Below are 17,470 nucleotides of genomic sequence, written 5' to 3'. Positions count from 1 at the left end.
TGTATCTTATCTTCCTTCTGAGCGCCTCTATTTTAACCCTTTGTGCTTAAACTGGTTTTAAAATATCTATTAGCCCCCAGCTCTACTTCATAGATCCTACCCTCTTATATGCACCCAGCTGGCCCTGATTACAGTTCTACGGTTCAGAAGGACCCCACAGTCTTTTCTGGCTGTATAGTACTCCCATGTATACATCTGTCAATATTTAATCATTCCTCTATAGGTGACTTGCATGCACTTCTTCTCTCCTTACAAAGACTGTCACTTAATGAGTGAGCTCGCACAAGCCACCATCTCTCGTGATTGTGCGGATATTTGCAAGATAAGCTTATAGAAACAGAGTGACTGTGTCAAAGGAACACACACGTGAGGCTCAGACTGCCACATTGTCCTCCCTGGGGGCAGCACTTACCCCACTACTCCCGTGTCCAATGAGCAAACACTTGCCAAGGCTTGCCAACACAGTGTTACATCAATTTTGTTTTCAGTATTTGCCAATCTGATAGGAAAAAATTGATTTCCAAGTATAGTTTTAATTTTCATTTTTCTTAAATGAGTGAGGCTGAGGATATTTTTGTATATTTGACTCTCTTGTCTGCTCCTAGCCTTTGCCCATTTTTATTCCTATTGACTATTGGTCTTTTTCTTATTGATTTGGAACACCTCTTTATAAATTAGGAAAATTAGCCCTTTGTCTGAACACACGTTGCGGTTGGTTTTCCCTGGTCTGTCATTTTTCTTTTGGCTTTGCTCATGGTGGGTTTTGTAATGTGAAAGGCTTTCATTTCTACAGACGTGGATTTCCGACTCTTCCTTTAGTTTCTGGGCTGTGTCACACCTAGAGGGACACTCTGTGTGCTGCAGGGACACTCGAGACCTCCCAGAGAGGAGACGAAGTGTCAGTCACCTGCTAGAGAGAAGAGAGAGGATGCTCTTCCGGCCTCCTCTGCCTACACAGCAGATGGGCCATCTGCTCTCTGGAAATACACCTCTCACCCAGCAGCTCCTTCAGCCAGGCTGGCTCCAGCTGCACCCTGAGGCCCCGCGCCTCACTACCCTCGGCCTGATGCCTGTGTTGGCAGCTTTGAGATCAGCTGGACGCTCAGAGAGACGCAGGCTCTCTCAAGCTTTCCCACACACCTGCTAGCCCAGAATCCATATTGCCATCTCCAGGAGCCTCCCGTGCCCCATAAGTCTGAGCTGTGCATTACTGTACGTCATCTCATCTATTTCTGAGTCTCCACCCTTTTCTCGGACAGTGAAATGGATTCTCGGGTCTCTGGGTCTCCAGCCTGCTTTGCCTTAAATGCAGAGCCCTGGTTTTCAGCTATCCCAGCTTGGCCCCATTTGAAAGATAACCCCAGAAACTGCACTCCCTGACTGGGTGGGATGTGCCTTGTCCCAGTGAGCAGTGCGCGTGGAGAGAGGCCGCTAGAGCAGCACCATGGAGTGTGGAAGAAGCCAGGCGTTGTGACATGTGTGTCTGTGGTCTCAGCACTGATGAGGCAGAGGCAAAATTAGGAATTCTGGGTCATCCTGAGCTACATAGTTAATTTTGAAGATAGCCTGGGATCTGTGAGACCGTGCTTTCAAAAACAAAAATTGGGGACTAGGGAGATGAACCAGTAAAGTGCTTTTGGGTTCATTCTTCAGAACCCGCATAAATAAATCAGGCACCATACCACACGCTTGTAATCCCAACACCAAAAAACTCTCTGGGGCTCACTGGCTGGCCGGCCTGGCCTGCTAGGCATGGTCCAGGGTAGTAAAAGACCCTGTCCAAAGAAGAAAACTAAACAAAAACAAGGTGGACAGCTCCTGAGGAATGACACTCGGGGTTGTCCTCTAATCTACACACACACACACACACACACACACACACACACACACACACCTGGTCTTAGCTACTGACCTGGAGCTTCTCCCACTAGCCTTATAACACTGGCTGAGAGGGCTTTGCCATACCATGCCAGTTTGGAGCTGGGCATTGCCATCTGGCAACAGCTGTGCAACTTCAGGCAAAGAAGTTGCTACCTGGGCCCCAATTCATCTGTGTGCCTTCAATCTTCTTGATGAGATTCTGGAAGCAGCTGAGGGTGCTGGCGGGGGAGCTCTGGCAGGGCTTCCCTCTTTGCTCTGGGCTAGAGGGAGGAAGAAGAGGTCAGGAATTCTACCAGGGACCACGTGAGCCAGAGTTCATTCTTTTTAAACACATCCTTGGTCTGAACTAGGTCTTTCCCCCCTGGGGCCATCCTTGCTCTGCTGGCTCTCCATTGACTGCGTCTTGTGAGGCATTTGAAGCTTAATGTCACGGCTGCCTCCTGGGATGTGGTTTGTTGAGGACTGGCCTGGTCATGCCCTATAATTCCCCGGAGGAAGGGAAAGCACTGGACAGAGATGCTGTTATTGTTTATTGAACTTACCCTGTGCCTGGCTTTATTGGAAGCACTTTACAGACATTAACTAACTTATGCTCATAACAGCCTGATGAAGAAGTGGCCATTCCCATTATCCCATTTCATAGCTTAAGAGGAGGAGAAGTACATGGCTCCCCATGATCAACCCACAAAGGGATGTTGCTGGCTGCCACAAAGCCACTCAGCTGTTTGGGGGTAACTTCTGTGCCTAAGAATCGCCAGACTTGTCTCTGTGACACTGACCTCAGAGCCCCTTCCATGGCCCTCGACATCCTTCTCTTGGGTCCCATCCTTTCAGTGTCCCTTCTTAGAGAGCCTCTTGCCACTTCCCACACTACTGACACCCCTCCACTTTCTGAGTCCTGGCCCACTTCGGCGAGGGGGCCCTGGGACAAAGTGCAGCTACAAGGAGCCAAGAGGCACGGCCCACCTCGCCACTGACTCGGGCCGGGGGCCAGGGCTGGGTGTTTATTGCCTGTGCCATCGACCCGCACAGCTCGCTGTTTATCTGTCTTCCTGACACACCTAATTACCCAGGTTGCAGCTGCCAGCGCGTTTGCTCTTCCTAAATCACGGGCTCCCAACCCTCCTGTCGCCCAGGCCTCCGGGCCTCTGCCTGCAGTGGGGCAGCCATTGATTTTGCCGTTCCCATTTATGATCTACAAGACTCCACACCGCTGTTGCACGCTTTACCTTAATTAGTTTATTCTTCTGGGCATCTCTGGTGAGCCCAAAATCCAAGAGACCAGTGAGAGGGACAGGCTCCCAGGCTACCGCGCCAAAGCCCCAGTCAGACTTTCAGCACCCCGGACAGCGACCTGCGCGGCCAGAGCCAGTTTAGTTAATGGACAGTCTCCAAAGAATGGCCCCATGGCCAAGTGCATCTCGGCGAGGCTGTGCTCAATAAAATCAAGCCTACAATTTGTTGCAATCCTTTCAAATTTTTAATAATTTGATAACTATTCAGAGACCTCAAGGGTTGGGGAGGTATGCTGTCTTTCCCAAACGTGCTTCAGGCTACTCACAGAAACCAGGGTTGCCCTGCCCAGGCTTGGGTGGAAAGTATTTGGTGTCATTTCAGGAACTGGGTAGGAGAGATAAGGGGGCCCCAGTGAGAATGAGATGGCCGAGGATTGCTCTCTGCTGGGAAAGGCTGGAGGCCGGCAGGGGCCATCTTCAGAAGCCTCTGGGCATCTGGAAGCAATGGCAAGCCTGCTACTGCCTCACATAGCCACAATGACGGCAGCTGCAGCACGAGTCACCTTCCACAGATATGGAATCCAGAACAGCCTGGAAGCCTCCAGCACTTTTCTTTTTTTTTTTTAAGTTTGTGGGAAAGTCACCATATAACAAAACCTGTCCTGAGCTGATGTGTGAGCTATTTATAAGCTTTATTTATCCCACTTAATGTGAATATTCATGTTTCACCACAGAAATATTAATGCATTTAATTATGGGGTGCCGCCCCCAGTCCCTGCTGGGGGTGTTATGTAATCGACAGCGTTCATACAGTGTTACCTCCCTGCAAGATGAAAGAAGAGTCTAGGTTTCTGAACACATTGGGCCCCAGGGACTTCAGTGAGGGAATATGTCCCTGCAGGGGCGAGGAGCTGCCGCTGTGCTCCCTCTCGCCCGGTCTCACCTGTGACCATGCCGTGTGTGTGTGTGTGTGTGTGTGTGTGTGTGTGTGTTCTCACAACTGCCACAGTGACACTGTGAGTGGGGACAGCTCTTACCTGTCATTCTCGGATGAGGAAAGTGAGGGGCTGGACAAGGACAAGGAACTTTTCAGCACCTCAGACTACACACACAAGCGCGCGCACCCACTCTCGCACACTCGCACACCAGAATCCTCCCAAGACACAGCAGCTTTGTGCAAACCTCTGTCTGTGTCTCCTCAGATGCCTTCACCTGCACGGCTGCTGGTCAGCCTCCTCACGTGGGTGTTCTTCTGAGTGGGCCACCGCACACATTCACACATGCATCCACACCCCAACACGCACCCTCACACACTCGTCTGTGTTCTCACACATCCACTCCCACTCTCCCACCTACGCACTGTGCGTGCTCCTGTGCGTTCTCACACACCCAGCTACACACGTTCTCCTGCTCACACTGACTCACGCTTATCCCGAACCCCCCATTCTCACACTCACACTCACTCTCCCACATTCGCTGTCACTTGCACACCCCAGTCCCGCACACCTACCCATTCTTATGCTTGAGTGATTTCCACTCTCTCTAACACACTTGCATTCACATCCACACACCCCAGAGTCCCTGACTCCCAAGCCCCTGAGCTGTGGATCGGGTGTCTTTACAGGATCTGGGCGAGCAGCTCGCCTTCAGAATGGGGAAAATTGCTTCTCCTCATAAGAGCCACCTTTAAGGGACACAACACCAAGTCTTGAATGCACAGGCTTCCACGCATTAATCAGAGCAAACCTGAATGTGGTTTATTGTCATCCCCATTCACAGATAAGAAAACTGAGGCTTAGAGGTGCTGCTCAACCTGCTCAGAGCCCAGGATCTAGGTCTAACTGAGACTGGAACTTTGGCTCACTGGTCCTAAAGCTCAGGCTATAGTCACTGTGCTGGCTCCCTCTGCCTGAGCCTCTCTCCTGGGGCCAGCCAGAGTCAAGATCATGCCTGGAAACAGAAAGGAGCCCTGGCTGCAGAGGCCTCCTTGCCTCTAACCGCCTGACATCTTCAGCCCCAGCCACCCTGTGGCAAGTGCCAAGAGACAGAACCAGAGACTCCCTGCTTCCTGCCTGCCCACCATCGACCAGCCATCCTTTCTTCCTCTCTCCAGGTGTGGCCACATACACAGACAAGTTGTTCAAGTTCCGCAACAACCGCTGGGAAGACATCCTAAGCGATGACGTCAATGTGGCCCGTGGAGTGGCCAGCCTCTTTGCGGGACGCTCAGTGGCCTGTGTGGACAGGACGGTGAGTGCAGGGGCACGTGAGAGCCTGGGGGAAAGCAGAGGGCCCAAGGCTGTCCCAACTTGGTAGCCCCCAATGTCCCACTCAGAGTAGAAGCAAAATATTAAGAACCAATGCTTGCAGGGTAAGTGACAATTTATCTCTCACAACCTTCTCTTGTGCAACCCTCCCAGTGACCCACGTGGAAGCAACAAAGGGTGTCACCATCACAAACATCAGATTCCTGACCCAAAATGGATGAGCAGCATGTCTAAGACATGAAGCAAAGTCCAGTACTAAATGGGGTGCCCATTCATTCATTCAGCTAACATCAAATGCTTCTGTGGGCCAGGCATTGAGTCACGTGGCCTCCTGTACATGTTTTTGTAATATTGGAGGCACGATGAGGGAGTGCGAAAGTGGTCAAGGCAGGGTTGCCCGAATTTTCTAAAACCTTAGTTCATCCATGGTTCCATCAACACCTTCCTGGTACAGCCTATGCAGAGTTGTCCATCTCAAAACATGGGGACACATGGCCAAATAGGAAGCAGGGAGAGGAACTGCTGTCTGCCCTGAGCTGGGTCCCAGCAGCCCTGCTAGAGACAGAGTCTCCTGAGGAAGTAATTTGTCCATCCTGTCACCTGCTCCCCTGCCACCCACCTGCTTGGCCCTATGACAATAATCAGCGCAGTGGGGACACGGCTGCTCCCCTGCTCCACAGTTCTGGGGCCGAAGGGGTGGGCATCAGGAGATTGTGCAGAGGGATTGGGGATTCAGTGTGAATGTTCGCAGCGGGAGCCTCCAGGCCTTGGGAGCAGGCAGGTGCCAGGTATAAATATTTATTTCTTAACAAGCTGGTGCTGAGAAGAGAAGCCAAGCTGGGCTGTGAAGCCACATTTAGCCCTGACCTGAATCCATGCCACCTGGACTCCTGCCTGGTGGGAGGGGACAATGAGGCGGGTCTGAACAGCCCTGAGAGTGCGGAGGGCCATGGGTATCAGGTCTGGTCACAGCTGGGGATCTTGTCCACACTCCTCCTGCTACCCGCCTCCCTGGTCAGGACTGAGCCTCCCACACTGCCAAAGCAGTTCCAGGGCTCCCAGAACTGGAGGGAGGGGCTGGAGGTTAATCACAGAGATTCACTCCATGTCCTAGCAAGGTCTTCCACACACTAGCATTTAACCACAGGACACAAGCACAGTGTGGAAGGCAAAAGGGGAAGGGGGAGGCTCCTCAGCACAGTCGGGGGTGCTCAGAAGGCCTGCTCCCTGCCTGGCCTCCCTCCATCCGCCCAGGCCTTGGAGAACCGGAAAAAAGCCTTTCAGTGGATCACCACCGGGGGAAGAGGTGCTCTGGGTCCGCTCCCACCTTGGCCATTCCTGGGACCGGAGAATTGTGATGAATGAGCTGAGAAAGGCCAAGGCTGGTGTAGAAACTGAAAGACAGGAATGCAGTGTGGCAGAGAAAACACAAAAGCAATGGCAAAGGACAAAAGACAAAAGCAGCAACTGCTTGCGTTTGCACAGCTAACCATGCATGGAGCCCCGCGCCACAGGCCTCTTCTTTCTGAATCTTTACAATAAGCCCACGAGGTACAAGCTACCATTATCACCTTTTACAGATATGGAAATTAAGGCTTGGGGCAATTAAACAACTTGACCTTGGCCACATAATAAATGGCAGGCATGCTGGGAATTGAACCCTGTCTGCCTGAAAGCAGAGCATACCCTCTTCATCCCTCTGCTCTCCTGGCTCTGGGTACTGTGATAATGGACAGGCAGGCTTTCCTGAAGCTTTGTTCAAGCTGTGCGGAAGGCATGGAAGCTTCATCTTCGCTTAGCCCCGCAACCAAAGGCCCTGAGTTCAAATCCCCAGATGCCATGTGAAAAGCCAGGCATGGTTCTGCAAGTGCTTGTATTCCTGGTCCTGAGGGGTTAGAGACAGAAGGATCACTGGGCTTGCCAGCCACCAACCAAGCTCCAGGCTCAGTAAGAGTCTCTGTTTCAGGAGAATATGGTGACGAGTGTAGAACAGGACACACAAATCCTCCTCTGGACCCTGTGTGTGCGCTAGTATGGATAGGTCCTGCCTACTGTACCCTCCAGACCAGCTGAATCTGAAATGCCAGGAATAAGGCCCAGAGACACAGTTCAGCTCAGGGGGACTGGCAGGGGGCTCTGATGTGTGCTGAAGTGAATATGTCACGGGCCGGCCACGCACCCCTTACTCATGCTCCAAACCTGGAGCCGCTTCTGCCCTTCATCTCCAGCTGCCCCATCGCTCACCTTCCTGGATCGAGGTCAAAGCTGATCTCTTGCAAGAAGCGTTCCCTGGTCGATAATGATTATGCCTCATGTTTATATAGCATTTTTATCTTTTCAAAGACCTTTCACATACGTTGTGTCATTTCGGCTTCTCAACCAGCCTGTCGGGAAGCAGGAGAAGTCTCATTCCCATTTAGCATGTGCAAGAGGCAGCCTGCAGACCTTGATGGATGTGGCCAGGGCTGAAGAGTCATTCGGGGCCTCAGGCTAGACCAGGACTAGGCTAATAGCCTCCAACTGGTGCTTTTCAGAATCTAGAATCAGTAGTCAGCAGCAGCAGCATGCCCTAGAATCTATTTCCTTCTCCCCTCTCCTGGTCGTACCAGGCTTTGAACCAAGGAACTCGTTCACATTAGGCAACCACTGGGCCACTGGGCTACGGCCTCGGCAGCACCTGGAAATCTGTTAGATGTGCATATACTGCAGGCCCGTTCCAGAGCTCTCAAGCTGGAAGCTTGAGAATGGGACCCATGTTTAACAAGTTCTCCAGGCAATTCTGCTGTTCGCTCTAGACCCTGCGTCCAGAAACAGCTCCATGCCCTGTTCTAGACCCAGAGCTCCAGAAACAGTGCCTGGGCCCTGCTCCAAACCTGAAGCTCCAGAAACACCTCCCATGCCCCAAATCATCTCACCCTCCCTCTTAGAGTTACTGCGCTCAGGTTCACATGTGAATTTCCACAATCTTCTGTAACTACAACGTGTCTGTGTTTATCTGCTTTATCACCCTGATGAATTGAAGTAAGGGTGTAGGTATAACTGAATTGTATAAATCTCCTAATTTGTAGCAGTGTGCATTTCAGCCCATGTGGGCTTAATTGCCCATTTGTCGACGAGCTTGCTAGCAGGTGGTGGGGTCAGGAACGGTTCAGCATGGTGCACCTTTCCGTTTGGCCCTTTTCTTTCTCTCTTCATCCAATCACTGCACACACACACACACATATTGAGCTCCTGTGATGGAAAAGAGTGAGAACTTTTCAAAGTGCTTTCCCCTGTTGAGAAGCCAATGGGTTGTAAAGCATCCTAAGCTTCAGTTTGGGGTCTTAATAAAATGCAGATTCTTGTAAGCTAGTCTGGGGTGGGCTCTGGGGTTCTGTCTTCCAATATTGGCTCCCAAATGGCATCAGAGTGCTGACCCAGGGACCGATTTGAGTAACAGAACCTGCAATCTGATCCTAGATAACAGGGTTAAGACAAAATAGCCCAAAGAGAAGGGGCACTGAGGCATTTCAGACAGCAGCCTCCCAGTCTCCAACTTCCTCCTAACACTTCCTGCTTTGTGTTTTACCTTCTGGCAACACTGAACCAGCCATACTTTCCATACATCCACCGTTCTCTCTCTCTCTCTCTCTCTCTCTCTCTCTCTCTCTCTCTCTCTCTCTCTCTGCCTGAAGGTTCTTTCCCTCTGCTTCACTGGCTGGGGCTCCTCTTTGAAAACCTTTTTTAAAGTTCAAAGAGTGAGGTTCCTGCCTCCAGTCTGCAAGCCCTGCTTCTGTGCAGCCAGGGAACCCTGTGCCTAGCATCTGTCATACACTGTGTGCTTTGGACACCTCTGTGTCCCCTGGAAACTCTAAGCTCCACCCCTGTCCTCACCCAACAAGTTGCCCACACTTGAGTGTCTCTGGATCTGCTCCCACCCCCAACACCAAAGAAAATGTTCCTAAGTAGGTGTGGAATGAGTGCCATAGTGGTCCTGATCATGATGCCACAGAAGAGAATGAAGCAAGCAGAGAAGGTCAATAAGGATGATAGCATTACCCTGTCACCTCTTTCTCTCTGGCTGTCCTTCCACAGCAGACTCTAAGCAACCTAAGGACAGGGGCTGTGGGTTCTGAATTTATTGAAGAACACCTTGTAGATAGTGAGAACTCAAGAAATATCTTCTGGTCAGAAGTGATGAAAAGATAATAGGGAAGCTGGAAACAGATTTAGAAACTGTGTGTATCTCTTGGGAAGAAGGAGGCATCGCTGGAGAAATAACACCATTATAATAGCGGGCAGAAAGGAATCTTATCTTCGCGTTTGGACTACTGAAAAGGGAATGGCTACGGAAGGAGAAACCAGTGCCCGGGGCTTCTCCGAAATGTAAAGAAAAAGAAAGGAGATGGTATTATAAAGGCCAAACACAGTGAAATATCTCTTCCTGGCAATAGGGAGAGATGGAAGTGCAAGGAGGATGGAAGACCACATGAATCCCTCCCTTTCCTGTGAGAAGGAGAGGGAGCAGGCTCAGGAATTTGCTTGTCATCTCGGCTGGAGTGGGCTTGAATGGGAGCGAGAGAGACGGAGAATAATGGGAACTGGTAGATCAATCAATCAGCAAATATTTATTGAGCAGCTACCCTGGCTGGCAGCTGGAGCGAGCTCAGCTGGAGGGAGGCACATTAGAAAATTGTCTATAAAAAGGTGGTTGTGGGGGAGAGGGAGAGATGTGTTCTTCTGGAACAGGCTAGAACAAGCAAGGCTGCTTTGTTGTCTGGCTCGGGAGGTGGGCATCATTCACATCGCAGCCTTTGTGATGAGCGTCTTTCCGGGTTGTAGTGCATGCAGACCTCAACCCACTGACAAAGCTTTGCTCCCTGGGATGAGGACAACTTCTGGGGAAGCCAGGACAAGCATGGAGTTTCTCACCCTCCTTCCCTTCTTCCTCAGGGCTCCGGACGATACTCTATCTACATTGCGAACTACGCCTATGGTGATGTAGGGCCTGATGCCCTCATTGAAATGGACCCTGAGGCCAGTGACCTGTCCCAGGGGATCCTGGCACTCAGGGACGTGGCTGCTGAGGCTGGGGTCAGCAAGTACACAGGTATGCAGAGTTTATGGAGGCTGGGAGTGGAGGGGCTGGGGTCCAGGGCCCTGCAGAGCTGTGTCTAATTCATCAGCAAGCAGGAGGACAGAGTTTTATAATTCCTGAGGGACAATGAAGGCATTGTCCCTTCCCACCACGTATGCTGGCAAGTATGAGCTTGGAGGGGTGGGACTACCACACCAGAGGCATAGGGGCTTGCAGAAACCGAAATGGAAAGAACACCATGTCATCCTGTCCCAGGAACCTCTTGCCCCCCTCCCCTGCCATAACCCCAGTGATGAGTGAGCAGATTGCATTGGAGAAAACTGACAGATCACAAGAGCTGAGATTTAAAGCTTTCTTTATTGCCCAACAGCAGATGAAATTATTTACTTACACATAAGCGGCCAGGAATTGAGCGCTAAGTCCCTAAGCTCCGGCTGGGTCCCGTCTCAGATAACTGAACTCAAAGAATTGTGTTCTTGTTCCAAACCCTCTCCGGCACTTTTTATGGAAGGTGTGCTTCCCCCTCAACTTTCTGGATGGGGGACCTATTGTCAGAGCCTCTGACAGGAGCTCTTTCTAGGGAAGGCTGTTTTTCTAATTCCAGCAGGGCTGCTGACTAAACTCTGATAATCTGCCAATAGGCTGTTGATGGCAGAGCCATCCAGTTCCTGTTGTGAGTGCCAAAAATCAGGAAGCCAGGGCTGGGCACAACAACTCGGTCTCAGTCACACCCGCCTTGCGGTTGGGTGTAGAAATTCTCCTGTTAGCTAGCCTTCTTCATACATCTGCTCCAAGTTATCCCATGGACACTGCCAAAGCTGTAGCTAACCTGTCCTCAAAGCTTGGAGATGGAGAGTGGCATGGGGGGAGGGGGATCATTTGGGCATCACCCTTCCTCCGGACACTTGGCTGGTAGCAAATCTCCAAGTTCCGTGTGGGAAAGGTTGTCCTGACCTGCTAGGAGTTGATCGTGCCCTTACTCAGCCAACTTGCCACCTCCGTGAAAGACAGAGATTAATGCTGACCTATCTGACAAAGTTTGTGGGGACAAACGGCTACACAATAAAATAGTATGCATGGCTCAAGCCCCATCAAAGTGCCTGAGAGCCCTGGGCATTAACGTGCTGTGGAAAAGCCTGAGTGTCAGTAATAAACCATGTTTCCCTGGGAAGAAGAATAAACATGAGGCGCTTCAGCTTAGATTGGTACAGTCAATTTTTCTGAGTGAGCTCCCAGTTCTGTGTACTGGGCTGGCTTGGCAATTAAGTGCCTTGATCTTGCAGGAGAGGGAGGGGTGTGGGCTGGGGGATGAAACACTTGAAAATGATGAGATGGAAGGGAGGCAAGGACTGAGAGAGTGCATTACACACAGAATGGAAGAATTCAGGAGGTTGGAGCATGAAGGGGGCATTGTTCACGCTGGCTGGGCTGGCACGGAACCCAGGAGAGAGAAGGGGGGCCAAGCAAAGACAGCTGAGGAGCAGAGATGCAATGGAAGCCCCAGCCAACTGTGCTGGCCGTGCTGGAAGGGTAGGACAACCCAAGGCAGGGGGGAGCAGCTTCTGTGGAGGCACGGAGGAGGCCGGGGCAGCTGGCATGCCCAGAGGACACATAAGAACAGTTCTGCAGACTTCCAGAAGCTATTTGGCTGGCAAGAACCAATTTGGCCCACCAAGTTACTGTTCTGTCTGCCCGCCTTCCCTGCCCCCCCCAACATTATCCTGCAACCCCCACTTGTCACTTGGTTAATGACACATGGACATCTGGCTGGAAAATGTCGCCCAAGTGCTCCCTTGAGCCCTAGGAACGAACCCCAAGTGTAAGGGCCACTATGTAGAGCCCAGCCCAAAGGCTGAGACTCTGGGCAGGTGGCCAGGGCTTATCACCAGAACAGTGAAAGGGGTCTGGGAAGCCAGGAGGGATGAGCAAGGCCTGAGCAGGCTGGAGAGAAGCAAGCAGTGGCCAGATATGCATCAGGGAACTGAGGCCTCTGCAGCCAAGCCACATAGCCCCCATTTTCCAGGGCAGCCATGTGGACTGGGAGGACCTCCCGTTCTCCAAAGGATCAAACTAGGTCCAGAGAGCAGAAAGGACTCGCACAAGGTCACTTAGAAGATGTGTGGAAAGCCAGCACTTGGGGCCCTATCCTCTGGTACTTAAACCAGCCACAACCAGCTGACCTTTCAGATGACCTCCAGCTTGAGGATGCTATGCCAAGCTGGTGAAGGGAAGCCACCCCCCCACACACACACACACACCCTCTGGGTACGCATTGGCAGACAGGCCCAGAACTGTGTACCCAGGTTGTCAGGCTGAAGCAGCTGTCTGGCCTGGGGTGCTCAGGATAGCATGCTGCAGTGGCGGAGTGAGGGGGGGGGCAATGCCACACAAACCACACATAAGTTGTTATGTTGTGCAGGAGGGGGAGGGGACATCTCTCCAGACACTATTGATTCTAGCATCCACTGCCACTCTGCTGGGTCACAGTGCCATCTAGTGGCTGACGTGCCTGCTCTCAGGGGACTGGGCCCCTGGAGGGCATCTGAACCAGAGCTGCCAGTACTCTCAGTGGCAGTAGAGAGCCTGCTGTCCCTTGCTGTGGCTCCCTGGACACTCCAAGTCCCAAGTTCACCAACTACCAGAGACCTCTTGGAGGCAGGAAGTACTGGGACCTGGGGGTGTGTGGGAACCCTGAGAAGTGAGCCCCACTCTGCCAAGGGCTTGGCATAGGGGAGAGAGCAGCAGCAAAGTCCTGTGGTGTGTCTCCAGGAACCTTGACCCAGCCAACTAGCAAAGAGGCTACAGAGAGCAGGGTGCCATTTACAGATCCTGCCTGCACCGTGCCAGCCTGTCTGGACGGCCATAAAGGACAACGACCCCTCCCAACACAAACTCTACCTTCACGGTGTTTTGGAGAATGAAAGAACAGAGGTGGATGCCTAGTCTATGGTCAGACACACAGCCACACCTGCCCTGTGGCTCTTGACAGAGTGGCACCAGAGTCCTCTGCTGGGCATCTCCTGGGAGTCTCGAGCAAAATTCAGGGCTTTAGCTGAGTGAGCCAGCCCACCTGTCAGGGAGGCATGAAGTCTGTGTCTTCGGGCCTGGATACCCCACGGGCATCTTCACTCCCTCCCCAAATGCAGTCCCACTTTCAGTCACCCTTCCCTCGGCACACAGCCTCGCCCTGGCTCGACCCTCTCCCCGGGACCTCTGCATTCGGGCCTCGCCCTTTGAGGGAGCATCTGCCTAAGCTGCAAGGTGGTGATTAAAGAAGCCTTAAAAGAAATTTGGAAAGAAAATGAACGTGGATTTATGATGTTGGGTGGAGAGTTCTGCTGCTGGCTGGGAGCAGTGTGGAACAAAGCGGAGGGCAGATCTGATTTATAGAAAGTCATTATTAGAGGAGACAGAGAGGCCCAAAGCCCAGCTGAGCCCTTCTGGCAGATCCCATCAGAAGCATGACTGGTACCTGCCGGGTGGGGGCCAGGGGCCTCCCAGGTTCCCGGGTGGGCGCCAGCCTTCTGGCAGAAGCTCAGCCAGCTCTAGCAGCTAGGGCCAGGCGAGGCCAGAGTGATAGGTACCTCAGCCATGTCCGGAAGCCCCATGAGGGTCCCCAAAGGGGTTCCCAAAGTACAGGCTACACAAGGGCCATTTCCCAGGGGTGTCAGATGCGTTTGATGATTGCCACAAGGGGTTTGGTTTCGTGTTGAAGTGAATGGAAGTGTGGTAGACTAAAACTTGAATTTTTACATGCATTTTTCTCAGCTGTCTCAAGAGATTTTTTTTTTTTAATGACACAAATGGCTACACGCCACCTCCAAGGTGCCAGTACAGTCCCTTCCCTGCAGAGAGCGGACCTGACCAGAAGTGTCAGAGAAGCAAGCTGAGGTTAGCATGAGGGTTTGAGTGAGGACCCTAACATCTGCCAGCTGTGATTGCTCCCCTGTAAGCCTCAGTTTCATCACCTGGAAGATGGAGGGAACCAGAGGGCACTGAAGAGGTGTTTGCCAAAAGAAACAACATTTTCATTACACTGGACAAGTGCTTTCAAGAGTTCTACTATGCGCTATATGGTGACCACGGTTAATACCAATACATTGAATTCTTGCACGATGCTAAGGAGATAGCTTCTAAGTGTTCACAGAACTAAAATAATAAACACGTGAGAGAATGCCTACGTTAACTAGCTCACGGCAGCCATCTCATAGCACAGAGATTCTTCAAAACATGTTGCATGGGACAAACATATGCAATCCGTTGTCTTAGTTGAGAAAGTGCTGGTGACGAGACACACCGGCAGGGGTCATGGCACCGAATGTGGATGTGTATTCCCGCGCCCAGCAGACAGGACAGAGCCACCAGACTCTCCCTTCCAGTCCTTCACCCACTCTGGCCTCACACAGCTTCGATTGACTCCTCGATGCCGGGTGGGCACAGGAGGAAAGGCTCTTCTCCCTACAACCTCTGCTGGTCAGTCTGGAAGCTTCTAAGGATAGAGGGGTTGGAGAGACCTGAGCTGGGGTGGACGGTCCTGTCTCACAGTCTCGTCTCCCACACAGTCTCACAGCCCAGCCTTGCCTGGCATCAACAGGCTCGCCCAGCACCAACAAAGCATCAGCTCCTCAACTTGGACTCCCGCAGGAAAACAGATTTAGAAAGGGGAACCCCATTATCATCCCACCTGTTGCTCCCTCTCCAACTCACACCTTCTGCCCCTCTGCCTCAGGAATTTTCCAGCATCTTAGACCAACTCTTTTATGATAGCTTAGATGGTCTTGGCAGTCTATGGACATGGTGTCCACAAGGTCCCTGTTTCCACAAGATTCCAGCAGGAGAACGTCATCGGTCCATACCCCTTTGAGGAGGGACAGCAGGATGAGGGGCAGCAGGGGCAACAGGAAACTGCCGCCAACATGTTCCAACTGTTTCAGCATATAGAAAAGTAAAGCCATAAGGGTCTTCTTACCACCCAACCCCGTGCATTTTGCAGTGCAGGGGACTGATACCCTGGAGGACACCTTTCAAAGTTCAAGAAGCCAGAGAGAGGCAATGGCCCAGGACAGAACTCAGAGGCCCCTCCTAAGAGTCTGGGTTCCAGTCTGCTGCTTCATCCCTGGGTCAGAAACCCATAGCTAGAGCAGTTTAGAGTGTGTGCTCCATCCATAGCCTCTTCCTTCTCTCCCCATCCAGTCCCTGAGAGCCGGGAGATGGACTCCTGCACCAGAATCCTACTTGAGACCATTGCCAAAGCATCCAGGTGCAGGTAGCAAGAGTAGCTAGCACTTCCCCTCAGGAATTTGGTCCAATAAACAAACAGGAAAGCCTGAAATGTGGACAGAGGAAGTGGGGACCAAAGAAGGTCATTTCCCCCAGAACCCCCAACCTCTCAGACAGACTTGTCAGAGTGGGTATATGTCCTTGGGAAGGATGGGGGAGAGAGAGAGACATTCAAAGCCAACAGCATAACAAAGGGGGCTTTGAAGCTTGAAGTGCTGGGCAAAAATAAAATGATATTATTCACTCAGCAGGTGGTAAATAGTCCCAGCTAATGAGTATGTGGCACCTGACATTTCCCAAGGTACCTTCCAAAATTCATCCCGCTTAATATTTATGACACCCCTGAGAAGGAGCTATTATTATTACCAGTTTGTTTCATAGATGAGAAAACAGAAGGCCAGAAAGGTTAAGTGATATGCCCAAGGTCACACAGCTCAAACTTGGACTTGCCAATCACCATTCCTGAGGTAGGCCTTCCACCAATTACAGCCCTGCAGGCTCATTTGGGGAGCTGTGTGTCTGTGAGAGAAGGTGCTGGCTTCAGACGACGGTAAAGGGTGGAGTTGACTCCATTAGGATGGCCAAGACCAAACAAAGGTGTCCCTAACAGTCCCCTGGGTAGCCCTGAGCTACTCAGAGAGAGGAGGGCAGGGTGGATGTCACAAAGCAGGAAGAAAAGGAGAAACGGGTCCTGGGAGAAGATACACTGCTTACTTTTGTCACTGACTGGCAAAGAGGAGAAGTGGAAGGATACAGTGATGATGGGGGGTTTCTGTTGGTTTCTGGAGTTAATCTGTGGCATCAGCAAGAGGTGCAGCACCTGGCTGCCCTGCCTTAGATCCCATTTTGGACCCCATCCTAAGGCTTCTGGAGATGGGCCCCAAAAGGCTGGCTCCCTGACTACAGACTCACCTGCTCCCCAACTGTGTGGCCAACTTGCCAAGAAGGAGTTGTGGGTAACATCTCTGTTATGGTCCGGTTGCTATGGCAATAAATTGCTGCTAATTAGTAGTGTGGTTACCATGGCAATTTTCTAGTAATTACAGGTTACAAATGGTGCAAGGCTTCAACCCAACCCAATTAGTTAATTAGAAAGATTTAGAAATTTGTCCAAAAGGGAAATAACCTGCTTTGTAGAAAATGAAGGGAATGTGTCACAGCTTGGGAGCCAGAGGCGGAGGAAATTGGAGGATGCCACAGAGAGAGGAGGACAGAGTTGCGTGGTGGCAAGTCCTGAGTCCCACCTGGAATTTCCTGGAAGCCCTCCCCTGTGCTGGACTCTGGCAGTGCCCCGGGCAAGGACAGCTGCCGCTAGCTCCTCTTTTTAATAGGCAGAGGCGATGCCCCGGCCGTGTCTCAGCATTCTTCCTGCTGGCTGTGGAAAGTGACCTTCATGCTAAGTGATACCTCTTGGGAGGAGGCTCCCCGGGGGGAATGGAGAGTTTGTTGCTCACTTTCATGAGGCTGGACTCTCCTTTGAAACATAAACTGATTACCTGGGAAGAAAGAATCCAGGAGGAAAAGAAAGCCTAAGAGACATAAGCAAGAAGTCCAGCAACAGTGATGAAAGTGGTGAGGTCGTCATGGGGCCCCTGTCCCAGCTCCTTCACACTGGGAACAAAGCCCCATAGTTTGTCAGGAGGCACCTCTCAGGGTGAAGGACCACAAAACCCAAGAACCCTTTTCTCAGATTAGCTCATCACCCATCCAGAGCTGGGTGGCCAAGGGCC

General features: G+C 51.7%; 1 protein-coding gene across 4 annotated transcripts in view; it reads left to right on the top strand.

Moving 5' to 3' along the window:
* The window catches only part of Crtac1 (cartilage acidic protein 1), a 138,362-nt gene that overhangs the window by 94,500 nt on the left and 26,392 nt on the right, over positions 1 to 17,470 (top strand). For all 4 annotated transcript variants that reach the window (XM_060389720.1, XM_060389728.1, XM_021640442.2 and 1 more), the window contains exons 4-5: positions 5,230 to 5,366; positions 10,316 to 10,472. In XM_060389720.1, coding sequence (XP_060245703.1) covers positions 5,230 to 5,366; positions 10,316 to 10,472 — 294 coding nt within the window. The remainder of the gene's footprint in view (positions 1 to 5,229; positions 5,367 to 10,315; positions 10,473 to 17,470) is intronic.

The sequence above is a fragment of the Meriones unguiculatus genome, chromosome 1 (genome assembly GCF_030254825.1).
Source record: "Meriones unguiculatus strain TT.TT164.6M chromosome 1, Bangor_MerUng_6.1, whole genome shotgun sequence".
Lineage (NCBI taxonomy): Eukaryota > Metazoa > Chordata > Mammalia > Rodentia > Muridae > Meriones > Meriones unguiculatus.
The sequence above is the reverse complement of the archived record's forward strand: the minus strand, read 5'-3'. Positions and strand labels throughout refer to the sequence as shown.